We start from the raw sequence: 27,845 nt of genomic DNA on the forward strand, positions 1-27,845 counted from the left end.
TTCGGCTGCCATAGAATTGCATTGTACGGGAAATTGGCGAAGAAAAGAGATTGACAGGGCTATTAGGGAAATTGAATCAAGACCCCACCAGTCCCTTAATCTTGGAAATGCGTGAACGCGTGCCCCGTCGTTCACAGTACAATTACCAATCTTAAAATCTCTAATGTATCGAGGATTCTAGTTCAATTCCACTGATTCATATAAAGGAGAAGAAAAAAAGAAATTAAGATGTACTACATTACTCCGTAGGAGATACATCCTATATCTGATAATACTCTTATAGGTATATTATATATTATAGAGAGAGCGAAAAAAAAAAGAAGAAAAGAAAGGGTCAGGAACCCGGAAAAGCCCCACAAAGAGCAAGGGGCAAGCAAGTGAAGAGAAAAATCCCCGACTGGTTCCAAGGTTGACAGGGCATCTCGTAAAATCCCCGTGAACACACCCATTTCAAGATATAAGCCGTTAGACGATCTGGAACTTTTAGTCGCAACGGGCTGGGCTCTGGACCGGAGAAGACCGTTCTCATTTAACCAAAGGGTGATGCGGGTCCCCGCTTATTTATTTAATTTTATTTCTTTTTTTTTTAATTAATTTGATTATTATTATGATATATTATTTTATATTTTATATATTATTTTATGTTTTATGTTTTAATTTTTGAGTTTTGAGTTTTGAATAAAAACAAAATATTACCAATTAGGGTGAATTAGTAGAATTAATACCAGAGTAGAGTTGGCATAATTTACAAATGTAGTATAGTACTCTGAGGGAGAGCACATACCGTTAAAATCCCAAATGCCCCTCTTCCTTTTCTAGGTTAGTATGAAACTCTGCAGGTCATATCAAACATTTACCGTGTATACATTTTGGTTAAAAGGTCGATAGGAGATTCTTCGATTCATTACACCTGGGCATCTTCCAGACTTGAACTTGAAATATCTACTTAGTTAGCTTAGCTCTTAACTGAAGAAAGACGAAGATCACCCAAGTAGACCAGGGGAACTGACCGCATCTTTAATTAAAACCAGTGGATATTGAAGTATTTTTCACTCTGTAACAGTCATTACCCTTAATAGCCCCCCCAACGGTCTAAGACTCTTCTTTTTTTTCTCCTCATCTCTTCAAGATAGGTTTAGATCAGCTGTCACTTCTGGATTCGTTTCACCTTCTAGTTGGATGCTTCATATCGTCCTTTCTCCTCCCTTTTTTCCTTTCTGGTTTCTATCCTTGATATCTTCATTAGCTCATTCCATCATACTTTCATACTTCCTTCCCCTCATTTCTCTTCTCTGATATCCTGGAGATTTCCCAAAAATAAGAAAACCCATCATCAATTCAAAGAGAAGTTGAAGATTCTCTTATACCGGACGTTCGATCGTTCTGTCGTCATATTTGGGACAAGACTTTAGGATCACGAGCACCTTACGTCTTTTCCCTCTTTTCGCCCCTTCCCTTCAGTCGGGGAGCTTCCTGCTGCTTTGTTTTCTATACTATCCACTGGTGCTCATCCGCGCATATGATTGCGTTACAAAATCGGCCTATATTGCCTCCTGTCAAAGTGGATATCTCACTGCTACTCAAGCCCCAAGATGAGGAAGAAGCCGCCCCAGGCCTGAACACCGGGTACCCGCCCAGAACGATAGGGCAACCACTGGGCTTGGGTCCTATGATGACTATGCCGGGCCCAGCTGCCATGACCATGCCACCCTTGACCAAGTCTGGTTCGTCGGGTGCGGCCAAACGCCTGCAGCCCTCGCATACGTCCGAATCTCCAGCAAAGAAGCAGTCCAAGTGGTCACCAGATGAGGACGCCTTGATCATCGAACTGCGTGGCAGTGGTATGAAGTGGGAGGATATCAGCAAACGACTCCCCGGCCGCAGTGCCATCAGCTGCCGTCTTCACTATCAGAACTACCTGGAACGCCGAAGTGAATGGGATGAAGATAAGAAGAACAAACTAGCCCGTTTATATGAGAGGTAGGTTTGGGAGGGGTAGATGGCGCTTCTCAAGAAAAGGAAAACAAATCCACTAATCTCACAACTCATTCCAACAGATTCAAAGCCGAAATGTGGTCCAAAGTGGCGGAGGAAATGGCTATCCCATGGCGTGCAGCGGAGGCCATGCACTGGCAGCTGGGAGAGCAGGAGATGGCTCGACGCGCAGGCGTAGTACCATTCTCTCTCTCAAGTGCTGCCATCGATCCCCCAACCACCAGAACACGTCGCGCCAGCACCTCTCTATCCCGGCCGAGAAAGGGATCTTCCTCACGCGCAATCCCAGGCCATATGCCAGGCCTTCCACCTCAACTTCCCTCCCTTGAAGAGCTCACGGCAGGCGTCCCTGCATACGCGCCCGCTCCGCCCCCTCCGAGAGAGTTCTATGGAATTGGACGACCGCCGGAGATGGGGATTCCCCCACCAGGTCACATGGGCCCTCACCTTGGCTTGCCCCCTCGGACCATGCCCTAGGATGAGATGACGAAGATGACGCCTACACGTCTTTCCTTGAGTTTCTCCCCTTGCCTTTTTCCCCCTTTCCCTCTCCTGTTTTCTTTTGTGGTTTCTGTTACGAATTGCATAGCGCCGGTTGGAGGTATATCGTGATTTTGTGGGGATTGTGAATCGTATAGATGATTTCTACCCCTCGGTGTTTGTTGCGATTTTTTCCTTTGTTTGCAGAAATTTTGGCGGGACCAACAAGTGCGAATTGATGTGTCTTTCCATGTCTTCGAGGCTGGCTCTCGGAGTGCAAAACACAAGTTTCAAACGTCATGAGCCGTTTTGGGGGTTGCGATCGCCCACCAGTTATCCTTCTCGTACCCGGATTCTAGCACACGACCGCCAGCATTGTCGATGTCGCGCTCCAGCTCACCTTCCGCGTACAGGTGGTAGTAGCGATGGAAAGTCTGGGGTCGATCACCCTTACGAACCCAGGGGACCATTCGATCCTGCTCGTCCCCTTTATCCCAACCTCTACGGCTGTTCTTTTGCTCGAGGGCCCAGGCGTAGATCAGGACCTTCCCGCCCTCCTGAGTCTCTGAACCATGCTTCACAGTTCGCATGATCTCGGCGACGGCTTGGACTCGTCGAGCTGGAGTGGAGAGATGGTGCACCACCGCAATTGAAATTGCAAAGTCAAAGCTTGCATCCCGGTGTGGGAGGTCAAGAATATCGGCCACCACGGTCGAATGCGGCTGATGCTGCAGGGCAATCCGAGCCAGATTTTCAGATCTGCCATCTGGTTAGCTTAGACCAAGCTAAAGGGATACAACGGCCGAGTGAAACGATATCCCAAGGAAATAAAGCAGTCTATAGAAAATCCAAAAATCCCAAAACCCAGGAAGTCAATAACTCATATCAAAACATACCTATCTGAGGCAATGATAAAAACATCTCGATTGACCATCAAGTTTTTGCCATTACCACACCCTACATCTAATCCCACCGCACCGGGTGTTAGGCTCGTGAGGAATCGCTCAACTATAGGCCATGGCTGGAAATGCGGTTAGATGGAGGGGTGTTGAGCCGGTAGCCAGTTTAACACACACCTTGTAGCGGGTGGCAGAGAAATGCTGGGCAATCTCCTGGTACACTTTATGGACATTTTGCCGCTCATAGGCCTCGCCTGTCTCTTGGGACGCCATGATGCTCTCGTGGGGGATAAGGTGGGAGCTGTTGAAGAGTTGAAAAGTCAAGCGAGAATGGATATCACGTGGTTGGCGATTTGTAACGCATAATGTCTACCTAGGTACATCATATTCATTGATAGATATAGACAGAAAGCATAGCATATGAAGCTATATGAAGCTTGAATTATGGTGTGACTACCTTGTTTATTTTATTATGGAAGATGATCAATCGCTGTAGATGCTTCATAAAAGGGTTATCAATGTGAAGGTATGAATGCTGTTCCTTTAATGCAAGTCACCATGACATAGTATAGAACATAATGCACAATGCACTATGACATAGCCTGGATTCTAATGGTCTAATGGTCTAATGGTCCTGGTTTCAATAATGTGGCTAGACTTGTATTGGTCTGAGAGAAAAGGTCTCCTATCTCCTATGCGAATACAATTATAAGCGTTAGCTGACGCATCACAACCGAGGTCGTAAATTGAAATTCCTAGTATTCCAAGGTAGTACTATTTAAAGACATATATATCCATACGTTTAATCGTAGATATTGTAAGTAGGCCAACTTCAATATAAGCTATGAACCGGCTTTTTACATCATTTTCTTACCCGAATGCTGATTTACTTCAACATCCTACTTTTGACATCCTATTCAGGCAATTGTTGATCTACATAATCTGCACCAAACAGGAGCTTCCCTTGGCTTCACTTGTCCTCCATAAACCTCATCTATCATTTGCCAATTCCATTCCCAACTGCGTGTAGCCATCAAACGGTGTTCCTGGCGGTGACCGCTTACTAATAATCGCTTCTTCGAGATCGATATTCCTTTTCCTGTCAATCACAGGGGAGCACAAGATCAATTGTAAGTAAGACCTACTCCATTCAATGATTGTCCTTTTTGTCTAGGATAGGCTGTGTTTCTGCCACCAACTGCCACAGAAGTTGCCCTGGAAAGTGCCCAGCAGCTTCTTGTGAGCCCCTCAGGGGAATTTTGATATCAGCAATTTAGCATGCAATGGTGCCGAATGCATAGTCTGTTCTTGTTCTTCTCTTTCTTGAAGGATTACAGAATCTTGAATCTCGCTATATGATTTCGATTATATATTTCTTTTTCCCTCTTTGAATGCCTCGCACTGTACCATCAAAGAACTTACATTGATTCACAGCCCACTAACACTTCTTTCTAGAAATACCAAAACACAAGTCAAGTGAGACAGAGACAAGATGGCATTTCAGCCTACCCCGATGGATATCTCCGTCATCATCACCAACGCGGCTTTAGCCAAGCCCGGGAATTCGGAGCCTCGATTCCTGACTGAACGCCGCATCACCCCAACCTGGACGGTCATGCAGGTCAAGGCAAAGCTGGAGACTATGACAGGAATTCCCCCAGGAAGCCAGCGCCTGCGAGTAAAAGTACCCGGTCGACCTGACCAATGGGCCGATGGGGACGACCGCCTGATTGGGGATTGGGGGTTGGTGAAGGGGTCGGAGATCGAGGTTAGTTCTGTTTCCTTTCTATCTTCTGATACCTTTTCAATTTTGCCCTGGCTGTTTTACTGGATTAAAAAGATGCCATGTCTTTTGATCGGAGTTGTCGGGGGCAAGAGATTTATGCGGCGAATTCTGAATAGATGCTGATTTGTATCCCTCACCAGGTCAATGACAGTCGCCCACAAACCATGCGGGCTAACTTCACCGACTTGTCATCGGTCGAGAAATATGTGCTTCCAACTGAGACTTACGAGGCCCGTTCGGACTCTGTATTGGCCTGGAAGAAGAACCAGAAGCTGGGCCGGTTTGATCCTAACGCTCTGTCGCCCGAAGAGGCTCTGCGCCATCAGGTTGAGAAAGACCAGACTGAAATTCAAATGAGAGGTTCGTTGAAACAAAAGCTCAAGTGCCAATGTGTTCCGATGAACTAATCACATTCTGGTAGACATCACTGTCGCTAAACGAGCTATCGTTCTGCCTTCATCTCCGCCGCATATTCGACGCGGCACGATCCGCTTCGTTGGACCTGTTCCGACTATTCCTATTACCGGTCCGGGTCGGGAGCTGCAACGTGATGCAGAACTTCCGGCAGATCTCCAGCCAATCTGGGTCGGGATTGAGCTTGACGAGCCGATGGGGAAGAACGACGGTAGTGTGGGCGGACAGCGCTACTTCGAGTGCTTAGGCAACAGGGGCGTCTTTGTCAAGCCCGAGAAGGTCGAGGTCGGAGAGTTTCCCCCGTTGGGTCTAGATGACGACCTGGATGAGCTAATGGAGGAGATCTGATACTCTGGGTATATAATGAAGGAATACATTTCGATATTTTCGAGGAAATGAGGCTCTGATTCCCAGCTTCTCTCAGCTGTTCTCCCATCACCAATTATCACCAATAGATACTGCATAATTAACTGGAAAAAACGCCAAATTCCCCTGGTAATTGTATGAAAACAAACCGCTGAAGAACGAATAACAATAAAAGACATTTAGACGCCCATAGAGTAAAATTTCAGGGTATCCACGTAGAAGAAAGGTATCATGGCGCGTTGTCGATGCCTACAAACATGAGAACAGGAGTGGAGGGCAAAGCTAATGGAAGTGTTCATTTGCCAGTCTTCTTCTGCTTGCCCTTGGGGCGACCCTTGGCTTTCTTAGCAGGGACATGAACAGGAGCAGTGGGAGTGTCGGCTTCAAATTCGCTCTCAGGGCCGGCATCCTGAGACATCTGGGGTGTGTCATCTTCATCCTCGTTCTCATCAGGCACACAGCCTTGGGTGAAGAAAAGTCGAGCCTCTTTTTGATGGGTGTTTGCGAAGCTATAATAGTTACCTGGAGATAGGACCCTGGTGTCAATAAACCAATATGAATCAAGAAGCCAGAGGAAATGAAACTCACCACGAGGAACTTGGAAAACACAACCCTTTCCGGCACTAAACTGGACGCCTGAGATATCCACTTGAACACGCCCGCGGCAGACATAAAAGACCATATGCATTTTCTTCGAGTTCTTGGGTTTCTTGACTCCATCAGGTGGGAGCTCCACAACTCCAGAACCGATGAAAGACGAGCTAAGCAGTTTCGCGAATCGGAACGTTGAGTCCTTGACTTCTCTGGTTTCGATTCCAGAGGGAGCATATGCAATGTCTGTATCACGAGAGACTTAGTAAAGGAACCAACTATAAAGGGGTTTGGTTCATACCTAGGACTTCCTCCTCCTTCGAACTCGTCTGTGATTTCCCATCCCATTTAAGGGTGTAGCCATGAAGAACACCGCCTTCCTTCTCCCAGAGATCAACATCTTCATCGTCTGAAGAGTCATCCTTTTGTTTCTTAGACTTAGACTTGTGGGATGTTGAGCGTTTCCCTTTCTTTTTCTTCTTTTCAGGCTCTTGCTCCTCGGTGCGAATTACTTCCTTGATGGTTGAAAGAGGGTATCGATGCCCCTCAGCTGCCTCCCCATCACCGAAGACGCATCGCTCATTGCGCCAGTATGCGAGTGGTCGGACCGAAACACGCCCAGATCGAGTGTGCGTTGCACTGTTGTCGGAGGGATTTTCACGTTTAAGGATATACAAACTCCGGCCTTTTAAAGGGCCTGTGCGGTTGGCGTAGTTCTCAACCACTCGATCCAATTCCGGTTCCAAAGGTTCACGCACTGGTGGGGATGCTTTAGTTGTGTTCCGCTTCTTGGTTGGCCTCGGGTCTGCATCTTCTTCGGCGTTACGGCGCTGAGACTTTGGACGCCCGCGCGGCGCAGGGGGTTTCGCCTGACTCTTGTCTGCCTTGGCGGTCTTTGGCGCGGCCTTCTTTGTTGACTTAGCCACAATGGGTTCTTCCCGAGGTGGAGTGGTGTTGGCCGTAGATGAATTGTCGTCATGATCCTGTTGGTCTTGCCCAGGAGAATCGGGTAGCTCCTCTGCAGCAACTGAACTAGAATCGACATTCAGACTGTCACCAAAATCTTGTTGTACTGTGGTGAATGCATTCGTGTTCTCGTCGCCGTCGCCGTCGCCGTCGGAAAAGTCGGAAAAGTCATGTATGACCGTGGGCTCAAATTCTGCCGCTAGCTGTGCTTTTGCCGTTGGCTTTTGCCGTGTGCCATTCCTCTGGTTCGAGCGTCCCACGTTGACTGAGCGAGTAGAAAGAGGAGATGGAGATTGGTGCGATTCTCCCTGTGCGCCCGCAAAATTTATGCCGTCAGACGGACTAGACGACTCGAGTATATCCTGTGGGTCTGGTGTTGATTGCAACGCCGGTGTCCTCCGTGGAGAACCAGTGAGGCCAGTCTTCATCGGCGACCGCGCGGCAGGCGGGGGAAGAAAAGAGGTACGCGAGCCATTTGTGCCCTTGAGGAAGTCTATGGGATCTGGCGCATTGCCTATTGAATTTGCGTCAGCACGCAATGAGTCGGCAACATAAGGCGACGCTAAATCAGCCCACCTTCGTCTATTGACATGCCCTCGGATCCTGAAGAGTTATCTTCCACATCTTCAAACCCATTCAACTCCACTGGCGATTTTTCAGGAGATGAGAAGAGACCGTCAACTTCTTCCATTCCATGTTCGTCGCGTCGACCCTCCTTCAGAGATATGCCAGTGCGCCTAAATGTGTTCAGTATAGAGGTCCTAGTACAAGATTGACGATATATTCACCTTCCCGTGGTCCCCACATTGGAGTAGTCAAAGTCGCGGGCCTTTCCGGGCCCTCGCGCCATATTTAAAGTTGAGCACCGAGATGGAATAGGAAATCAAAAGATAAGGAGGGATTCAGGAGCGTCAAAACAGACACAAGGTGGAGGGGAGGAATGCGGAATTTAGGCGGGAAGAGCTACACGCGCCCCCGCTAACCCGAACGGTCGACGCGTTCTGCACTTGTACTTTTCAACGCTTGCTTTTCCTTTTTGTCATTCTTTTTCAAAGCACTTTTAAGATCTTCTATACGACTATTATGACAAATGCTACTCCCCCTGTCAATTCTCCCAAGGATTCGTCCACTTTTATTCCTCCTAGTGTGATTTCAGAACTCCTTCTCTCCGGCGAATCCTACGCGTACTACACCCCATGCCCAAGCGCAATCACGCCCCAGGAGATCTCACCCACGATTCATGATACAGTTGAGAGTACACCTTGTGTCTTGGGCATCGATGAAGCCGGCCGTGGTCCAGTCCTAGGGCCAATGGTCTACGGTGCCTTCTATCTCCCTCTTGATCTCCACCACTCGCTTTTGACCGAGAAACACAGCTTTGACGACAGCAAAGTTCTTACACCCGCCGTGCGGGCAAACTTGATGCATCTATTGAATACACCAGGAGACTCATTGTTCGAGTCCTGCGGATATGCGATCAAAGTACTTTCGGCGCGCGACATCTCTTCCGGCATGATGAGATCACCCACCGCAGTGTACAATCTAAATGCCCAGGCCATGGATGCCACGGTGGAGATCATTCGAGGGGTGGTTGAAGACCGTGGAGTGGATGTGCGAGAAGTATACATTGACACGATCGGAAACCCCGCTACATACCAGCAAAAATTGGAGCGAATTTTCCCATCTCTCAAAATCACAGTGGCAAAGAAGGCCGACTCCTTGTATCCTTGTGTCAGCGCCGCAAGTGTGGCAGCCAAGGTGACACGGGACGTTGCACTGGAGGTTATGTATGAAGCCGTGCTTCAGGCTGAGCACTCACTTAGCCCAACCTCCGAGACCTGGGGAAGTGGTTATCCCTCGGACTCTAAATGCGTCGGATGGCTTCGACGCAACATGGACCCTGTGTTTGGATGGGGCAATGAGTGTCGATTCAGCTGGGGCACTGCGAAGGAGATGCTTGAAATGAAAGGAGGAGCACGAGTCGATTGGCCCGACGATGAGGAGGAAGGGGCACATCGGCTAGATGAGTTCTTACTATCATCAGCTCCCGGGAAAAGCACGGGCAAAGTTGGACTACGGGATTGGTACGGCCACAGACAAACCGAGGTTCTCTGAATGCGAATTCTCCGTGTGATGTGATTAGACATGAAAAACTTAATAAAACATTAATGATACCCCTTCCGCTTGCTTGACAAAGTACAGCAAGAATTGAGAACAAATGAAAGATGGAATAGCATGAAAAGACTCGTACATAGAAATAATGGGTATCATGGTGAAAAGGAAGCGGGCCCATCTGTGAAGATTCACAGTGTAGCAGTCGAGAAGTAGAAGTTGTCCCAAAGGTACTCATAGTCTTCCACAACACTGCCCACCAAGTCCAACAATGGCTTGCCTTTCATCTTTCCAGTTAAACTGTGTAGCCAGGACCTGTTTCACAATGTCAGTATTCAAACGGAAACTCAGAGACAGAGCAGAGACCGGGTTCTTACTTGGTGATGTTTTCGTAAAACGCGCCTCGCATCATCCACCAGCCCATTGACCATCCGCGCTTCTTCAGTTCCTCTCGCTCAAGTCCTGTGAGTCCTCGAAGACCGCCAGCGACCCGTTCACGGAAGTCCCGCTTTGCGAGCTGGCGGCAGCCATACTCCATTCCAAATCCAATAAGCCATGGCCGCCAGCTTCGCTTATCACCTCTCCACTTTTGCATCGCCATTGCATAGACGACAGGTCGAAGAATGTATAGCACTTCAGCCAGTTGTCCTTGTCCCGTGGCCCGATGGAGGAGGGCCTTCGGGGGTTTAATGTCATCTGCCGTAAGCACTTTGGAGATGAGATAGTTCGACACATCGTTTACGTCGGGCAGAGACGGAAGGGAAAGTCCCGTGCGAGGCATCGTCCAACTCAAGTCTGAAGACCGATCGCTGACCGGAGTGTCCATTCCATTCCAGTCGCTCTGTGGTTCCTCTTCTTCTGTCGTTCTTGGATCTACCTCGCGCTCTGGGAGTGGAGGACTGACGAGCGGTCTGGAGTTCGTCAATCGTAGAAGAAGCAAGCGGCAGACTGCCTTTGCGAATTCAATGAAGATAACCACGCGCCAACGGGTTTTCTGGCCGCGCCGCCGCGCCGCCATCTCCCAGAGAAGCTCGGTATACTGGAGCATCTGTAGCGCAAGCGCTACCTGGCGATACAGCGAGGAGCGAGAGGCCCAGTATTTGGTATACCGGGAGTGGGGAGTGGGCGGCGGGCGGGGGACAGTTGACGGAAGCCGATCAACAACTCGCGAAACGAGAGAGTCATGGTATAGCGATAACAACTGCACACCGGAGTGTACTGCAGGGGGTATCAGCAGGCGCGCTTAAAAACCAGTACAATGTTACACTAACCACATTCTGAGGGTATCTCTGACTCGCGGTATCGCCCTGATAGAAAGTATTTGTTAGTTTCTTCAGCAGCTGCAGCGTCAGATCGAATAACATCTCACCTGGAATGATATAAGTCAAAGATCTTAGTGCTGACTCGACTTGACCAACCGAACTGGCATTCTTGGTCACAAAGTCTTCATAAATAGAAAGCCATTTGGAGGGTTGCAAGAGCACCGGAGGTATTGGATTCTGGATATTGCGAACTGTTTCCATCTTTAAGCTTCAAGCATGTTGAGATAGACTGCGTCAGAGGAGATGAGATCCGGGGGTGACCTCGAGAGGTTACAGGGGGGCACGTGCTCCCGCGTTTGCCAAGATGCCTTGGGCCGAGGTCGATGCTTTTGGTCGTTGCATATGTTGTGCTTATGTTGTACATGTAACTACCTAGGTACATACTTTGATCTATGTCATAGAGTTACAAGTGAAATCATAGTTTCAGATATCTTTTATGATATGTTCCCAGTAGAGTAATATTGAACATGTCAAATAGATGTGTTTGTCTTATTCATCCGCCCATGTCCATAACCCCCCGGGCCGCATAGCCTCTCGATATCGCTCTTCCACTTTCTCACGCTCCAACCTCTTGGCAGCTTCAAGGTCGTCTTCCTCCTCCTGTGTATCTGGCATATCAGTCCGCCAGAAGCCAGGAGGGGATTGGATTCGCTGGTGGGTATGCCGATGTCGTCCATATTGGTTGGCCAGGGCCCTGGCTCTCGCTTCCACCAGGAGATCCTCACGCTCTTTACCGGTCATGTTTCGAAGCAACTGTGTATCTTCTCCCACGAATTCTTGTAAAATTGCCTGATCTTCTTCCTCTTGTCCTGCTCCAGATTTACCGGGGAGACCCCCAAGGCGGGCCATGGCCCGGAACCGATCCCCACAACAGCCTGGGCGAGTACAGCCTGATATGCATTTGCGGTCATCTTTCTTTCGGACAACTGCATCATATGCGTAATCAAGCCCTTGATTTCTAGCCGGGTTGATTTTAAAATGTTCCAACCCAAGACGACGAAGGGGTCTTGCCCTAAATGGTTCATCATCGGGGTCTATATCTGGGACCAATTGACTCGACATGTTGGGTGCTGTTTGATCACTGTGGGCTGTACTGTTCACCCTTGTTGAATCTGGGCCGGAGGCTTTGCTCGACAAATGAAGTGGTGATTTGGAGGGCACCGATCGTTCCAGGAGACTTTCTAGACGCCTCCGGGCAAACCCACCATTTGTCTTTGCTTCCGAAGGCCCGAGATTGATACCGGAGCCAATCTTTGAAGAAGTCCGCAAGGGTACCTCATCATCACCGTCTTCTGCCAGGGCTGGTATTGCGCGTCGCTCCAGATCTTGGAGACGTTTCGCGGAAGGCTCCTGTGCAGATAATGTGACCTTGCGCGCGTTGCCATCAACTGGTTGGAGTATAGATGACTGTTGAGATATTTGTTGGCGTGGGGGAATTCGCTTTAAGTGACGTGCGTTCGCACCGTTCTCTGAATCCCAAGCGTCTGCAATATTGACATCACGGTAGTTTTTCCGTTTGATTGGTGTTCGTATCGTGTCCCCTATCTCATCAAGATCTTGTGTGCTTACAAATGGCTGTTGACTGTTGTGGACTGAGCCTCGGGTTGGACTCGAGGACAAGGTCTCATTCTTAACAACTACAGGGCGTTTCGAGGTCTTAACCCGCTGGGTATGCACGAGATGCCTGTCGGGAAGTGTTGGGGAAAGCCTCTGCTGAGTGTGCTGCCGGCGGACACTGGGAAGGGGACATATTGTATCGGCGGATTCCGAGGGTTCCATGTCGGCTCTCGGAGAGCTAGACTGAGTAGATGCCAACTCTGATACTAAGCCGTGCATTGCTCTTTGGTTATCGTCTTCAGCTTTTATATCTGCATGCACATCATCTGCAAAGTTCCTTATTTGCGACAACTTGATGGCCTTGGCAGAAAGATCTGGACACTCTTCTCTTTGACGTTTCCTCGAGGAGCCTTGGGCCTCCGAGTGTTCTTCGTCAACATCCACGGAGGTTGGACTTTCCACTCTGCGGAATGTGACGGGTCGACCATTGAGAACAAGCGAGAATTCTCCACGTTCTAACTGTTGATCCCATCGCCGTAGCTTCTTTTTATGTTGCAACACCCGGGATTTGAGACCACTCCAAGTTTGGATGAAGGTCTGTAAATTTGTATAAAGCGCGGTGTATTTGGCCTCAGCTCTTTTCCGAGACTTCCGAACACTGCGATGATCATCTTCCTCCAGAACATCCCCCCACAGGTTTTTCGGGTCAAACTCGGTCTCTAGATTGGCATATTCCCCGGGAAGTTCGAGATCCTGTGGGTCAACTTCATGTTGTTGTAGCTCACTCCGGAGTACTGTGATATCATGCTCAAGCTCTCGGATTCTGGTCTCCAGTCGTCGTTGGGCTTGGCTGGCAATTGATTCTTTGATTTTCACCTCTTTGGCGTGTGCGTCAATATGGGATTTCATGTGCTTATAGGCACTGTCGAAGGAGGCCTCACAAGCATTTGCCACAGCAGCGTGGAGCTCCTTGACAATTTCCATCGTGTGAGTTTAAAAGTATCATCGAGGGAAATGACATGGATCATAAGAGAAGTAAAGAATAAAACATAAAAAGAGAGCAACTTGTGGACATCTTATCTTGTCAGAACGATGTAAACGCGACGCGTCCAGGCCAAAATGGGGCACACGTGAGCTTATCACTTACTGATAAGACTGCCCCGGTGGCTCGAGACTCCACCTTCAATTGTCCCTCCACTTTCAACCACTGTGTTCTTCTGAGCGTGCGGGAATGATCTCTCCGGTTGATTTCACTAGGTTCTTCACGATTCTTCATTCAGCCTGAAGCAGGATGTCCAAACGGTGCAGAGACCACTGCGACTCCGGTCTACCGCAAAAGCGGACCCGCACTCGGGACGATATTGGGCCTGTTGATCGTTTGTCTGGTCTGAGCAACGAGTTGTTGCTCCATATCCTTTCTTTTTTACCTGTATCGTCCCTTAACGTCTGTCAAAGGTAAGTATACTCCCCTGTCGTCGGTCCTTCTCGGAGGGTTTCGCTAACTTGCTACCTCAACCAGGTTATCACATCGCTTCCATGCTCTTGGTGGGGACTCCGAGATATGGAAAAGGCAATACTACTCGCAATGGGTACGACCACGTGCCCGCCGCCTCGCAAGTTCTAGACGTACAACGTTCCCGGCCAAGGCAGATTATTCGCCCAAGGTCGCAACGTGGTTCGACCATGGCCACTTAGCACAGGAGGGCAATTGGAAACAGCAGTATCGGCTCCGGCATAATTGGTCCAAAGGGCTATGCCGGGTTACTGAGGTAGAGTTTCCTCAGCCACCATGCCCTCCTACGCTGATCAGGTTTTGTGCTGGGGTTGTCTTCACGGCAGACTCAGCGCACGGGCTCCGGGCTTGGACCACAAGGGATCCAGCATGTTGTCTTGCAAAAATTCCTTTGTCAGCTCCAATAGAACCATCGCCTACGGTCCCAACCGCCTTGGCAGTAAGCCAAATTCAAGATAAGATCGAGATCTCAGTCGGGCTGGAAAATGGTCACTTCAGCCTCTTCGTCTTGGATCTTCAAACTACTCGGCTAGACTTTCAGTCCTCTCATGTCGGCTGCAGTGATGCTTCTATAACCGCAATGGCCCTCTCATCGCCGTATCTAATGGTAGTATCCCAGCACAAAGATTTGACCCTATACAATTTGCGACCTGGCAGCCATCGAGCAGAGGAAACCGAAGCCTCGGAGCCCTGCCAGGTTGCCTCCCTCAAGGCAGATAACATTGTTGCACCCATGACCCTCTCTCTCAGAGTCTCGTCCTTTGAGATTGTCGCCACTATTGTGTATAGCTTCTTCCACATTGGCTGTGGGTGGTCTCTGGGGATTCAAGAATTGCGTCTAGGCAAAGATGGGCGACCAGTCGATTCCCGACTGGCTACTACGGTGGATTCCCAATATGGATTGAGGCCACTTCAATCCAGGAAGAGGCGACACTCTGCAGCCGAATGCAATCAACCTTCCATCGACCCTGGGGCACCGTCTATCATACATCAACAGCCGCCAACCTCGATGTCCTATTCCCATCCGTATTTGCTGACCTCTCATGCCGACAACACTTTGACTATGTACCTCGTGGTATCTACATCGGAGAGGTTGTTTGTCCAAGGCGGCCGGCGACTTTGGGGTCATACCTCTTCTGTATCTGCTGTTCAGGTGACCAATCGTGGGAAAGCCGTCTCTGTAAGTTCTCGAGGGGATGAGATTCGAATATGGGAATTAGAGATGGCGATATCATCCCTGAGCAGCCGTAAGTTCTTCGAGGAGAATGGAGTTCAGCTCAATGTTGGAAACAAGGATGGGGAGTCAGAGCCAGAGCCAGAGCCAGGACTAGGAACGATTTACCAGCATTTGGGCAGTGTAAAAGTTGAACCCCAAGAATCCACCCCTATCGGATTTGACGAAGAACGGGTACTTCTTCTTCGAGAAAAGACGGGGACACAGTTACTTGAGTGTTACGACTTCACCTAACCCCAGTATATATACATGGATTTCATTTTGATATGTATATATGTATACCTAGGCATACGTTTTAAGGCCGAGAAGGGAAGGCGAGTAGCACAAGGTACTCAATTTGGACTGGGGACCCTGGCAGGACAGGGGTATAAATATAAAAGGATAAAGAGCCCCGGGGATTTTGGTTCGACTTTGTCTTTTGTCTTTTGTCTTTTGTCTTCTCCGTCTTCTATTCTCCGTCTTCTATTCGCCGGTCTCCGGTCTCCAATACCTCTTTTTCCATTAAAAGGGGCTATTTCCTCCATCATGATGACTTTATATACGAGAGGAAACTGGCAAAGGGAAACCGAAAATAAGTGAAACAGGAAAAATAAGAAAAGACAACCGAAAGAGCACGAAACAGAGAATAAAAAGAGGCAAAAGAGCGAAAAGAGCGAAAAGAGCCAAAACTCCCATCTCTCTCTCTCTCTTCAGGGCGGTCAGCTATGGAAGATTTTCCCCCGCACAATATTATTTTCAGACTCTTCACTTTACTTCTCTTCTTCTTGTAAAAACACTCCCCCAACTTCTCTTCAATAATGGATTTCCCTCCTGCTGGACGTGGTGGCTGCTTCAACTGTATGTGTGCTTCTTTTACTGTTGAATCCCTTTCATATTCACTTGGAGCTTGTACTCGAATTGGATTATATCTATGATACATGATTTGCGCGGGGGCCTTTTTTTTTTTTTTTTTTTTTTTATTTTTTAATAGCTAACACTCTTCACAGGTGGCGAGGCCTCTCACCAGGTAATTACAACCTTTGCCTGACTCTGAAAACTTCGAATAAGGCTTGAAACTTATCAACTCATCTCTTTCTAGGCCAAGGACTGCCCTAAGAAGGGAAACCCTACCTGGTAAATTCCCAATGTCGAACTGTCAATTATACGAAGCTAACCTAGTCCCAATAGCTACAACTGCAATGGTATGCTCATACTCAAAATTGTCCATTGTCCATTAGACATTTGGACTGGCTATTAGGACTTTGCTAATCTAGTCAATCACAATTGCAGGCCAAGGTCACTTGAGTAAGTTGAAGTTTAATATCGCAGCCCCTGGATTTGACTAACCTTTTCAAAAAAAGGCCGTGAATGCCAGGAACCTGCCAAGGAGAAGTCGTGCTACCGTTGCGGCCAGACCGGACATCTTTCTCGCGAATGCCCCCAGGGCGGTGACAGCAACTACGGTGGTGGTTCCCAGGAGTGCTACAAGTGCGGACAGGTTGGCCACATTGCCCGCAACTGCTCCCAAGGGGGTAACTACGGTGGTTACAGCGCTGGCGGATACGGTGGTTTCGGTGGTGCTGGTGGTCGTCAACAGACCTGCTACTCCTGCGGTGGCTTCGGCCACATGGCCCGTGACTGCACTCAGGGTCAGAAGTGCTACAACTGTCAGTTATATCTCGGGGTTTCTCACTTTCTCTGGGAATCTGCTAACACAATACTTAGGCGGCGAAGTCGGCCACGTCTCTCGCGACTGCCCCACTGAGGCCAAGGGTGAGCGCATGTGCTACAAGTGCAAGCAGCCCGGTCATGTTCAGTCCGCTTGCCCTAACTAAGGTGCTCATTGCTTGCATTGCTCTTTTGGTCAACATCTTTCTACAGTTTCCATGGGATTGGACGACATTTTTCATGCATGCACGAAACGAATTTCTCTTTTTTTCTCCCTGAAAATGTATGATTAAAGATCAAACGCCTGACAAGGTTGACATGATCTAACTTTTGATGTCCTCCTACCTAGGTTGTTTGGTAATTCCCGGGGACTTTTATGATAAACACGTATAAAATGTGAAGGGAGCCTGGCAAATACTCGTATTTGCACGTTTTAATTCTCTAAGCCTACCTCGTGGGTTGGGAATCGATGCTTTTGCTGTGTAGCTCAAATCGGTTCTGATCCCTTAAAAAGTTGTCATATCACACACTCGCCTCCCAGAGGGTTGAAATCCGCATAGCGCTCGTAGTTTGATTACGAGCTGCAACTGCACATCATAGCCCTCTTGTACTTGGGGACATCCCCACAGAAACGCTCTTCCTCTTGCCTGTGAAGACCCCATTCATCATTGAAAGGGTTTAAAGACATCTGCATGATCCGGTCCAGAATATCTCGGTCTCCTTTACGCTCCACACGCTCGATGACCTCGTCGAGAATCCACCCTCGGGGCACGAACTGCCAATGGATTAGCCAAGCTGCACGGGGCTTCAAGCAGGATATTTCGACAGGCACTTACATTCGGGTTGACGGATTTCATGGCCTTTTGCCTTTCCTCGTCATTTGCGGGGCCCCAGTCCTCTAGGACGCGAAGGCGCCAACTATCCAGCCATTTTGCAATGCGGTCTCTAGCTGTAGCCTCGGTGTATCCAATCCCACCGAAACCTTCGGCATGGAAGAAGACCGAGGCTGCTTCCCTTCGGCCTTCTTCAGACTCCAGATTGGATAGTGTCAGCCCTGAGAGCCGACGGAAGAAGTGGTTGAAGTCCAGTTCGAGTGTCTCAAGTGTGTCTAGCATCTCCGAAAAGAGATTCTGGAAGTCTGACTCGGCCTGTGTTTTGAGTCCTAGCCTCTGGCCCATCAACCGCTTGTATTCGTTCAGAAAGACTGCTTTGAACTCCTCGCCCACACGCTCAATAATTTTCTCCGCGCGTTTGATGAGTTCTGGTTCGAACTCCTCCGTCACCCCGTCATTGACGAAGCTTTCGTCGTCAACCCGGTTTCCTGCCCCAATCAGCTCACCTAATGACTCTCCGAGTCGGACCAGATTCCACCAAATAATGCTGGGTTGGTTGCGATAGGCATATCGCAGCATGTGGTCATCATGGTTCGGGGTATACTGGGGATCGAAGTTGTCCATAAACGCAAACGGGCCATAGTCTAGCGACAAGCCGTAAATGGATGTGTTGTCGGTGTTCAACACACCATTCATGAAGCCGTAGGCCTGCCACGCGGCCACTGTCTTAGCATTGCGGCGAGCGATTTCTCGATATAGTCTAGCAAACCGATTTTCTTGCACATCCTCGTGTTCTTGTACCTGGTCGCCGGGGATACCCCTTTGGGGATTGTCGATTTGTGTGGAAGACTGCTGGTCACGCAGCGATACAACGGCGGGAAGAGATTCCCACCCGTTAAAAACGTCTTCTGCAACATATGTCGCAAGCTTCCTGATCAGCTCACGATCTCCACGAACGCGAAGAAGATCGAAGGTTCCAATTCTTAGCCAAGACTCAGCAAAGCGAGCAACAATTGCTCCTGGTTCGAGCCGCTCTCGCAATACCTTGGCATTGGGGATCAAGGTGAGTGAGAGTGCCCGAGTGGTTGGTATACCGAGGGCGGAGAGAGCTGGCAATGTTTTAGTGGTCTGTCCTCGGGGTTGATGCAGGTTTGCTCACCTTCCGAGACCACGTATTCACGGATACTTGACCGAAGAACAGCTTTGCCGTCTGCGAAACGCGAGTAGGGTGTTCTGCCTGCTCCTTTCAGTTGCAGCTCATACCGCGTATCTGTCTGCGGGTTGGTGCATTCAAATAGACTGATTGCACGCTAATTTTACGGTCATTAGTACCACTAATGAGCCGAGGACTCCATTGCATGTTTACTTGTTAACTTACCCCGTCTCCAAGTTGTCCGGCCCATGAACCGCTGCATATGGTCAGCTGTTAACGTCACATCTAAAGAGCTTCATTCATAGCTTACAATTGCCACCCTGCACATGTTAGTCTCTTTGGGGTTGCTCATGAAGACGTGGACACTGACCTCCATAACACTGTGCCCATGGGTAGACTCCACCCTGTTCCTCGTTCCACCAAATCTCATTTCCGGCGACGAGCGCCTTGAATCGTGACGTTTGTTCCTCGCCCGGTTTTAATCCCAAGTCTTTCATCGCTTTCGAACTGACTCCCAGTAGTTCTGGCTCATCGGTCTGCTCTGGGCGGACATACGTGAACAAAGCTCCTTTGACCATGCGAGGTCCCAAAGTTTCCCTTGGGGCCTTATGCGATGATTCCGGTGTATCAAAAGCTGGATCAGGGGGTAATTTAGATGTGAAAACATTTGATTTCGGTAATTCAGCCAGGGAAGTCCCGGCAGTTGAAAGATGTGCCATTTGGATCAAACGATTCCGAGCCGACGGTGGCCGGAGACGAAACATATACTTTCTTGAAGACACTAGAACGCGAAAGTTCATAGAGAGGGAGTAAATGATATCGAAGTGAAGATGAAGGTACGTGGGTTCTGACCTCATGTATGCAGGTGAGGTGCAGAAATGACATAACTAATTGCCATTATTAATCATTGCCCCCCCGGACCTCGGGGACCTCGGGTCTACTCTAGGTACATCGCGGGCATTAGAAGTATTATCCACTTACACCCTTCATCATTCTACGCCCTTTTTTCTTTTTTTTTAAAAAAAAAGAAGGACTTGGGATCATGGCAAACACTATTTCGTCTATACCTACATTGGATCTCAATGATGGTACCTCGGTCCCTACCGTGAGTAAATAATCTGTCATCAACTCACACAATAACTATGGGTAATGTTCTCTAACAAACACAGATCGGATATGGCACTGGCACCGCGTGGTTTAAAACATCTGGGAATACCGGTATCAATCATGAATTGGTCGAGTCAATCAAGACAGCAACAAAGTTAGGATATCACCACCTCGATGGAGCTGAAGTCTACCAAACCGAGGAGGAACTGGGTCAGGCAATCAAAGAGAGCGGGGTATCTCGAGAGAAACTCGTCGTGACGACTAAGGTTATTACCAATGTCGCCGACATTCCTCAGGCCATCGATACCAGTCTCAAGAAGCTTCAGCTTGACTATGTGGACCTGTAAGTGAACTCCAGCATAAACTGATAGCTCCGAGAACTGCTTTTAACTAATTGGAGCAGGTACTTGGTCCATGCTCCATACTTTGCAAAGTCCAAGGAAGAGCTTCAAGCTGCCTGGGCAGCCATGGAGCAAGTAAAGGCATCTGGGAAAGCCCGGTCTATTGGCGTGTCCAATTTTCTACAAAGCGACTTGGAGACCATTCTCGAAACCGCTAAGGTGGTACCATCTGTGAATCAGGTCGAGTTCCACCCTTACCTTCAACATGGCAACCTTGTTCCCTACCAAGAGAGTAAAGGTATCAAAACTGTTAGTTATGGAGGCCTCACCCCTGCCATTCGGGCCCAGGGCGGGCCATTGGACCCTCTGCTCTCTTCCTTGGCCACTAAATATGCAGTCAGCCAGTCCGAAATCCTGTTGCGCTGGATTATTGACCGTGGTTGTGTGGCTATCACCACCAGTGGCAAAGAGTCCCGCCTGAGCAGCTATTTGCGCATATTTACCTTTAAACTGACTCGTTCAGAGGTTGATGAGATCTCCAAGATAGGCGAGCAGAAACATTACCGTGCATTCTGGCGCGAGAAGTTTGCAGATGATGATCGTTCTTGAATGTTGAGGCTTCAACAAATTTAACGGAACTCTTACAGATTCATTCCCTGCATGGCAAGATGAGAATGCACCTACATCCTATGTGTATATATGTATACATGTAGGTATTCGAGCTTTTTATATCTTCATCACTATGTATGTATGTATGTATGTTGTACCGTATGTAATGAAACTGTACGGTAACGATAAGCCGATAAGCAACAGGCACCGTGACCTAACGTAACCTTCTCCAATTCATCTCTTTCATTCTATCCCGGGGACATTTCCCATCTCTCACTCCTTCATGGAAAGAGGTCACCCTCTCATTGTGACACATCCCGCTTTTTCTTTGTTGCCTCGTGTTTATTTCCCTCACAATTGCGCGGCTTCGAAATCCCAGGGTTATGGGAACACCCCCCACGCGCGATAGTGATAGGATGCCCTGATTATTCGGCACCTGAAAAAGGCCGGATCTTGTACATCCTTCGCTTGACTCAATGCGTTGACTATTACCAGGCAGTTCGCCATACCGACTCGAGAAACGGGACTCGGTGATAGACTTCGACCAAATTTATGCTTGAAGTGCGTATGATACCATCTCTTGTGGAAGAACAAATCGTGAACCCCTGCGCACTGCGATGTCGGTGAACGAGAAACGCCATTTCCAGACCACTACGATCCCCCGAGCTGCGAGTTCCTCCACGTCGGAGCGTGAAGCGCTTGACCAACGATTGCAGCGCCTCTCCGACGACGTCCTCCCCCCGGTTCCATATTTACTCACATTTCCTACCAAGACGCCCTTTAACCTGGGGAACCGGTCCGCCAACAATTGGGCTGTAGGGCATGACAGACCCTTCAGCTTGGAGGAGCAACAACTACAGTATATGACCTTCTTGACACATAACGACACCGACTCATTGCTCCTAGCCATTGGGGACTGGTCGGACGAAACGGGGCGCATGATGGCCGATGGATCAACAGCCCCAAGCGCTGGGGAAAGTTCAAGAGAAACGGTGGCCAAAAAGAAGATTAGTCTCAAGGACTACAAGACTCAAAAAACTAGTGGCGCTGTCGCATCTCCCGTTGGCCTCGAAGCGGGTAGCCGAGGCGCATCAAGCTCCGCCAAGTCCGAGGATAGACGACGCACGATATCTTCAGAGCCACTCAAGAATAACGATAAGACTAAAATGCCTCAAATGCCGCAAAGATCACATGCGCGTCTCTCTCCCGAAAGAGCGGGCCAGAAACGGCCATCTGGGTCGGAACTTGACTTCCTTAACCCCTCAACGACCAAGAAGCCCGAAGCACACCCTACAAAGAAACTGCGGCTCTCTCCTGAGAAAGAGACGCGCCGAGAGCCCAGCCCAGTCAAATCGCACTCTCCCAAACTTCCCGCACTCCTTTCGCCCACTCTCCCACCGACATCGGGTGGCCCCAGACTTCCGCGCTTGCTATCTCCTACACTCCCTCCAGAGATCGAAAAGGAGCTGGCCCGCCTCGAGGACCGATCACCGTCTCGTAGTAGTCGGGCAGGAAAAGGATTGCCTTCCAAAGAATCCAATACACATGAACATACAAGAGATCACGCCCGTGCTGGCCCACAAAAGACGCAGCTTCTTACGAAACTGCGGTACGGGAGAGCGAACAGAAAGCGTGTTGAAGCTCTGCTTAAATTTTCTGGTAAAAGGAAACCCCATCTGTCAGATTCACCGGTCAGCCAGGACACCGATCGTGACGAAGTATCCCATCCCAGGAATAAGGGAGTAGATACTGGTTCGTCTCGTGGACACACGTTCGGGGATCTGAAAGGTAAAAAGCATGAGACTGGGGAAGCCCTTGGCCCTCAAAATGGTCGCTCAAAGGAGCAAAAAGTCTTCCCCGAAAAGCCTCGAACGCCCGTTCCCCAGCCGCAGCTGGCCTCTCATTCAATCGCCCACGACAAAACCAAAGCAGCTTCTATCACGCCGGCGAAAGACTTAAAGCTTCCTATCTCTCGTCGAAACGATCCCGGAGAGACCGATGGCAAGATTCATTCTAATCCCGCCAACAAACGTCATTCTGTTGATCCCGGGTCAATCATGAAAGCTTCCCCGACACAGGCAGATGGTCGTACGCGCAATGAGCGGCAGGTATGGTGGGATGAGTGGCAAAAATTTGCGAGCATCGGTCGTGAATTGAAACACGCCGCAGAGCGGCATACCTCTAAAGCCGGGGCCTTGGTCACCGACGAAAAGCTAGCCGTTGTGACTGCGATCGAAGCGTTGTTGTCCTTTATCATGGCATTCGTAGCGAACGACCAGGCTAAGGCTTTATCACGCCAGGTTGGGGATTCCTCAACATGGCTGTCTATTGTGCCATACTGGCGTGTGGTCAAGAAGAACAGTGTACCATATCCGGCATTGAACAGTCTCTGCTTGCTCCTTGGGGCTGTTTCATTCACTGCCATTCATACTCTCGATCTTGAACGCCTCGCGATAAGCCCAATTCCTGGAGAGCACACCCCAGTCCCAACGCCTGGGAGCGACGGAAACGCAGCCCTGTCGGATGAGAACAGGAAAAGCAGAAAGGAGTTTTCGGAACTGAAGGCTCGTCTTCCTGAGTTCTACAAGGATTCCCAAAGGCTATGGATCGAAGGCACCCGGGGTCTTTCTGAGGATGTCCTTGGCCGTGAGTTCCCCACGATCTGGTCCCAGCGGTCTCGAAATTACTCGGAGCGAGGCCGATCATCTCTTAAAGCTGGCGACTATGCTGGAAGCTATTTCCTACCGCTTGGTGGCACTACCCCGCCTATTGAAGTGGTTCGGTTTGGCTGGTCCCTACTGAAAGAATGGTGCTCGAAAGAACGGGTGGAGTGGAATGGACGTCTCGGTCTCTAATTCATTCGTGTTTCATATTCGTCTCCTTCTCCTTTACCCTTCGAAGTATGCTTCACATGGCGTCTCAGGGGAACAACCTTGTTTTTCTTTCCGCACATGTCATTGCCTTTACTTTTTATATTTTTTCTCATGATACCACGAGCCCTGGATTTTCATGTAGCTATTTGCAATTCGAATATACCATGGGGGAATGCAAAAGAATACATTATTTTCTCAGAGAGCTGCTTTGGCATCGCTCATAACCGAGATGTAATAAATGCAGAATGTATTTGCTTGTCAAGTCTTCCAATCTACTTGAAAGTCAAGGATTTTCGCTAAAGCATATGGAGATATTACCACCGCTCAATCGTACAATTAAATGGCATGGGTCAGGAGCTTATAAGATGAAGGGGGAAAGGGCAAAAAATAGAAAGAAAAGAAACCGACCTAGACCTCTTGATATTCATGTCCGAAGCGCGTCTGCGAGTCACCAAAGAGCCAACCAGCCTCGCGGCAGTACCGGGCTTCTCTGCCGTATATACCGACTTCGCTCGCCCAGCAAATCACCGCCGCATCTACAATATCTGCGACCACGCCTTCCATTGCACCCAGTGTGGTCCAGCCAATTGTTCCAGCAATAAGGCCGACGACGTAGGCATAAAGGCTGCCACGAATGGTGCCACTGGACGCAGAGGTTGTCAGGCTCCGAGCAGTGGTCACCCAACCACCGAACCCTAAGGCTAAGGACATCATGAAACGGGCAGCGTAGAGGATCAATTTAGACAGCCGGTATGAGAGTAGAGACCCCGAATTCCCGGGCGACCGAGAATAGGAACGGGGATGTAAAGACGTCGAGGCCGCCGATGGCGCAAGGATAGTCATTTGACTCAGCCCCCGGGAGGAAGCGGCAAGAGGCTGCGAATGAATCGCTGCATAGGTGAGAGAAAGAGGATTGGTCAAGAAAGTGATTGGGGTGGGGACGAGTGAATAGGCGAACAGACTGAGCAACGAGGAGATGCGACTTGGTAGCAAGAGCAGAGGAAGTCGAACCAGTAGCCCCAATAACCTGGACAAAGAGATCGTGCCAAAAAGAGTCGTAGCGGCGTGAACGATGGCTGCCTGAACAATCTGCCTGGAAGTGGGTGCGGGTGTGGTTAAGCGGTGGAAATACCACTGGCTCACTGTTGCAGCGGTGACAGCACGCTGGATGCCTGCGATGATGCCGATCGACCACAAATAAACAACAACGAAATAGATACCGAGCCACCAACTACCCACGTCAACGATGAACGATTTCGACGTAACGAAATGACCGCCCAAGAAGACGCGAGTGAACATCAGCATCCAGGTCCAGGTCCAGGAAACAACACAGACCAAGGCACCCAGACCAAGAACAAGCAGCTCAGGATTGGCGGCCAAGATTCGACAAGCAAATTCGAGAATGCCTATGGCCTTCCCTATAGACTGACGGCCACGCACAACATTGTAGATCCACATGGTGGCTATGAGAAACGGGACAGCAGAGCCCCATCGCATCGCCTTGTCTTGGATACTCGTCCCATGCCATGGCCCCTTGAAACTTGAGATGAAAGGATACAAGGAGAAAGAGTATAGGATAGCAGGAACGGCCACTAGGATCACATGGACCAGAAGTCGCACATAGGATCGTAGCAAGGCCAACCAAAGCAGGGACACGAGAACGGATACAATAGTATATATTCCGAGGAGGAAGAAAGATCCATGGACAGTCATGTATATTGTATCCCCCCATTTTGATTTGTCTCCAGATGGGGTGGATGTGTGAAGATATACGAGAAATGCAGAAGCAAACAAGCCCGCGAGAGATATCAAGAACAACTGGCCCCAGAAGGCATCGTGCACTGTGTTCTCTGAGGCTAGCGGTGATACCGATGTTGGAAATGAGCTTGCCGAGCTGGGCGGCCGTGGGACATCTCGCGATAAAAGCTCAGCCTGCTCTACAGTATGCCCATGCTGAAGGGAACCAGAGGGCTCCTTCAGTAGTTCTCGTTCTCGGAATCTCTGAACAGGTGGATTGCGGGCACCGGGATTGGATAAGGCCTGATCATTGTCAAAATCGGCCCGTAAAGAATCCTCCAGACCGACGTCAACTAGATGGCCTCGAATTTTGCTACTGCTTGGGCTGGGTTGGGATACCGGCTCATGCTCTGGAGCTTCTGCCACAGACTCGATAGGAAAAGTGCGAGCACCAGAAACACTCTCTTCTCCTCGCCATGAGCTCTTGATGCCTTTGCCAGGACGACCATCGTATGGTGAGCTTCCCTCCTCAAACCCTGAACGTTCAGAATCCTCGAGTTCCGAAGATTCTTTCAAGTTGCTGTCGCCAAAATGCCGCCTTGATCGTTGGAGTGCATAGAAATCAGCGATTTCTCGCTCGCGTTCTGTTTCGTCATCTTCCTCTCGAAATTCATCTGTGGCACTGAAAAAAAGGGGAGCTTGTTGAACCGAGGTGCGGGGGGCAAAAGGAAATTGAGATGCCTGGGATGCACCCTGTCGATAAGGATCGCTGGGTCGTAAGAAGGAGCGCGATGAGGGTTGCCGAGGGTTGCCTTGGTGTTGCCGAGGGCGGCTACGACCCGTTCTTTGAACCTCATCTGGTCGAGAGGCTACTCGCGACTGTGATTGAGCAAGAAATCGTGAGGCATCTAAGGCAAGGCATTAGCCATATAGTCTTCTAATATTCAGGATCTTCCGGTTCCTACATTCAGAGAACATGGCCTGTTATCGCAACAAAGTACGGTGAGTGAGACAAGACTGATAAATCACAAGAAAGGGAAATATGCTGAGGAAGTCAAGTACGGTCGGATATTAGGAGTATAAAGGGAAGTGAGAGAGAGAGGAAAGTCTTTGAATTTTTTGAGATATTTGAGATATGCCAAATCTAGGAGAGAGAGTGTGTGTGTGATGTCTGGGGATAAAGTGAAGGACTACAAGGGTCACGCAGCTGATGAAAGCGTCATACGGGCACGTCAGGCTTGATAGATGACTCAGCTGATAACCACCCCGGGGCCTGGGGCATACCTCCGTAGCTAAGGTCTCCAAACGTAGGTAAACTGACCTCCGCATTCTTTTCATCTCTGATTCTGGGTTCTTTTTTTTATTTTTCTCTACCCTCTCCATGTCACAGCCATGGGATTACATTGCTAAGCTTGTCTGCATTGGTGACTCTGGCACTGGCAAGTCCAGCGTAAGTGCTATCTGTCTTGGACCTTGTACCTCCGCTAACCAAACAATAGCTCACCGTCCGACTTTGTGAAGGCCGCTTTTCCCCATCGCATGATGTGACCATTGGGGTTGAATTCGGGTCGCGAATTGTGCCAGTTGGTCCTCCAGCGTCGCTAGAGCTAGATCTTGATGAGCCTTCTCTCGGATCGTCAGGTGATACATTTCCAGAAGCATCTCCCACCTCCGGTCTTCCTACCCCTCCACGAAAACCACAAGGTTCTCCCAATCAAAAACGCATGAAACTCTCCCTGTGGGATACCGCTGGACAAGAGACCTACAAGTCTATCACCCGCTCTTACTTCCGGGGCGCCTCTGGCGCTCTCCTAGTCTTTGATATATCCAGGCACTCAACCTTTATATCTTGCACCCAGTGGCTGCAGGATTTACGGCATATCGCAGAAGATGGCATCGTTGTCATCTTGGTCGGTAATAAGACTGATCTGGCGGGGAGCAGTTCTGGATCAAATCAAAGGCAGGTCACCAAGGAGGAGGCTGAAGAATGGTGCCGCATGAATAATGTGGTTCGCTATGTTGAAACGAGTGCCAAATCTGGAGATGGCGTTGAACGAGCGTTCCTGGAAGTTGCCGAGAGAATCTACCGTAACATCGAAACGGGAAAATACGACCTCAATGACCGCCGGAGTGGCGTGAAAGGGTTCGGGGCCTCAGGAGGAGCAAACACTGGAGTGCCTCGAACTGTTACGTTGGGAATGGATGATGCTATGCGCAGAGGTGGCAACGGTTGGACCGGAGGATGTTGCTAAATCAACAATCCGTAATAATAAATAGTCAGCAACATCTGGCCCCGACATATCATATTCA

General features: G+C 49.3%; 14 protein-coding genes across 14 annotated transcripts; 8 read left to right on the forward strand and 6 right to left on the reverse strand.

Moving 5' to 3' along the window:
* Positions 1-1,519: 1,519 nt before the first annotated feature.
* On the forward strand, positions 1,520-2,472 carry N7525_002015 (MYB DNA-binding domain protein; the record flags this gene model as incomplete). The annotated part of the gene is made up of 2 exons (XM_002557328.1): positions 1,520-1,980; positions 2,058-2,472. The coding sequence occupies 2 exons, from the start codon at positions 1,520-1,522 to the stop codon at positions 2,470-2,472; spliced, it is 876 nt and encodes a 291-aa protein (XP_002557374.1).
* Positions 2,473-2,765: 293 nt separating this feature from the next.
* Positions 2,766-3,647, reverse strand: N7525_002016 (tRNA (carboxymethyluridine(34)-5-O)-methyltransferase; the record flags this gene model as incomplete). Its single annotated transcript, XM_002557327.1, has 3 exons — positions 2,766-3,234; positions 3,372-3,496; positions 3,552-3,647. 3 exons carry the CDS (start codon positions 3,645-3,647, stop codon positions 2,766-2,768), a joined length of 690 nt encoding a protein of 229 aa, XP_002557373.1.
* A 1,219-nt stretch (positions 3,648-4,866) lies between these two features.
* N7525_002017 (TBCB family protein) lies at positions 4,867-5,922 on the forward strand (the record flags this gene model as incomplete). Its single annotated transcript, XM_061212137.1, has 3 exons — positions 4,867-5,142; positions 5,301-5,520; positions 5,582-5,922. 3 exons carry the CDS (start codon positions 4,867-4,869, stop codon positions 5,920-5,922), a joined length of 837 nt encoding a protein of 278 aa, XP_061071363.1.
* A 313-nt stretch (positions 5,923-6,235) lies between these two features.
* N7525_002018 (Cupin domain protein) lies at positions 6,236-8,347 on the reverse strand (the record flags this gene model as incomplete). The annotated part of the gene is made up of 4 exons (XM_061212138.1): positions 6,236-6,777; positions 6,833-8,011; positions 8,074-8,234; positions 8,286-8,347. The coding sequence occupies 4 exons, from the start codon at positions 8,345-8,347 to the stop codon at positions 6,236-6,238; spliced, it is 1,944 nt and encodes a 647-aa protein (XP_061071364.1).
* Positions 8,348-8,580: 233 nt separating this feature from the next.
* Positions 8,581-9,612, forward strand: N7525_002019 (ribonuclease H2 catalytic subunit RNH201; the record flags this gene model as incomplete). The annotated part of the gene is made up of 1 exon (XM_002557324.1): positions 8,581-9,612. One exon carries the CDS (start codon positions 8,581-8,583, stop codon positions 9,610-9,612), a length of 1,032 nt encoding a protein of 343 aa, XP_002557370.1.
* Positions 9,613-9,800: 188 nt separating this feature from the next.
* N7525_002020 (peroxisomal membrane protein PEX16) lies at positions 9,801-11,132 on the reverse strand (the record flags this gene model as incomplete). The annotated part of the gene is made up of 4 exons (XM_002557323.1): positions 9,801-9,924; positions 9,987-10,827; positions 10,881-10,916; positions 10,979-11,132. 4 exons carry the CDS (start codon positions 11,130-11,132, stop codon positions 9,801-9,803), a joined length of 1,155 nt encoding a protein of 384 aa, XP_002557369.1.
* Positions 11,133-11,420: 288 nt separating this feature from the next.
* N7525_002021 (SAE2 C-terminal domain-containing protein) lies at positions 11,421-13,472 on the reverse strand (the record flags this gene model as incomplete). The annotated part of the gene is made up of 1 exon (XM_002557322.2): positions 11,421-13,472. One exon carries the CDS (start codon positions 13,470-13,472, stop codon positions 11,421-11,423), a length of 2,052 nt encoding a protein of 683 aa, XP_002557368.2.
* A 307-nt stretch (positions 13,473-13,779) lies between these two features.
* Positions 13,780-15,469, forward strand: N7525_002022 (WD domain protein; the record flags this gene model as incomplete). Its single annotated transcript, XM_002557321.1, has 2 exons — positions 13,780-13,943; positions 14,008-15,469. 2 exons carry the CDS (start codon positions 13,780-13,782, stop codon positions 15,467-15,469), a joined length of 1,626 nt encoding a protein of 541 aa, XP_002557367.1.
* Positions 15,470-16,032: 563 nt separating this feature from the next.
* N7525_002023 (uncharacterized protein) lies at positions 16,033-17,049 on the forward strand (the record flags this gene model as incomplete). Its single annotated transcript, XM_061212139.1, has 7 exons — positions 16,033-16,072; positions 16,222-16,241; positions 16,314-16,348; positions 16,403-16,416; positions 16,505-16,519; positions 16,576-16,881; positions 16,940-17,049. The coding sequence occupies 7 exons, from the start codon at positions 16,033-16,035 to the stop codon at positions 17,047-17,049; spliced, it is 540 nt and encodes a 179-aa protein (XP_061071365.1).
* Positions 17,050-17,456: 407 nt separating this feature from the next.
* On the reverse strand, positions 17,457-19,725 carry N7525_002024 (uncharacterized protein; the record flags this gene model as incomplete). Its single annotated transcript, XM_061212140.1, has 6 exons — positions 17,457-17,657; positions 17,719-18,824; positions 18,875-19,025; positions 19,094-19,138; positions 19,179-19,188; positions 19,235-19,725. The coding sequence occupies 6 exons, from the start codon at positions 19,723-19,725 to the stop codon at positions 17,457-17,459; spliced, it is 2,004 nt and encodes a 667-aa protein (XP_061071366.1).
* A 185-nt stretch (positions 19,726-19,910) lies between these two features.
* On the forward strand, positions 19,911-20,925 carry N7525_002025 (aldo/keto reductase; the record flags this gene model as incomplete). The annotated part of the gene is made up of 3 exons (XM_002557318.1): positions 19,911-19,973; positions 20,038-20,318; positions 20,379-20,925. The coding sequence occupies 3 exons, from the start codon at positions 19,911-19,913 to the stop codon at positions 20,923-20,925; spliced, it is 891 nt and encodes a 296-aa protein (XP_002557364.1).
* Positions 20,926-21,542: 617 nt separating this feature from the next.
* On the forward strand, positions 21,543-23,780 carry N7525_002026 (uncharacterized protein; the record flags this gene model as incomplete). Its single annotated transcript, XM_061212141.1, has 1 exon — positions 21,543-23,780. The coding sequence occupies one exon, from the start codon at positions 21,543-21,545 to the stop codon at positions 23,778-23,780; it is 2,238 nt and encodes a 745-aa protein (XP_061071367.1).
* Positions 23,781-24,206: 426 nt separating this feature from the next.
* On the reverse strand, positions 24,207-26,513 carry N7525_002027 (uncharacterized protein; the record flags this gene model as incomplete). Its single annotated transcript, XM_002557316.2, has 2 exons — positions 24,207-26,443; positions 26,501-26,513. 2 exons carry the CDS (start codon positions 26,511-26,513, stop codon positions 24,207-24,209), a joined length of 2,250 nt encoding a protein of 749 aa, XP_002557362.1.
* Positions 26,514-26,916: 403 nt separating this feature from the next.
* N7525_002028 (Rab family GTPase) lies at positions 26,917-27,787 on the forward strand (the record flags this gene model as incomplete). Its single annotated transcript, XM_002557315.1, has 2 exons — positions 26,917-26,985; positions 27,035-27,787. The coding sequence occupies 2 exons, from the start codon at positions 26,917-26,919 to the stop codon at positions 27,785-27,787; spliced, it is 822 nt and encodes a 273-aa protein (XP_002557361.1).
* Between the last annotated feature and the right edge of the window lie 58 nt (positions 27,788-27,845).

Source organism: Penicillium rubens (assembly GCF_028828025.1).
Source record: "Penicillium rubens strain IBT 27055 chromosome Unknown utg000001l_segment0_segment0, whole genome shotgun sequence".
NCBI lineage: Eukaryota > Fungi > Ascomycota > Eurotiomycetes > Eurotiales > Aspergillaceae > Penicillium > Penicillium rubens.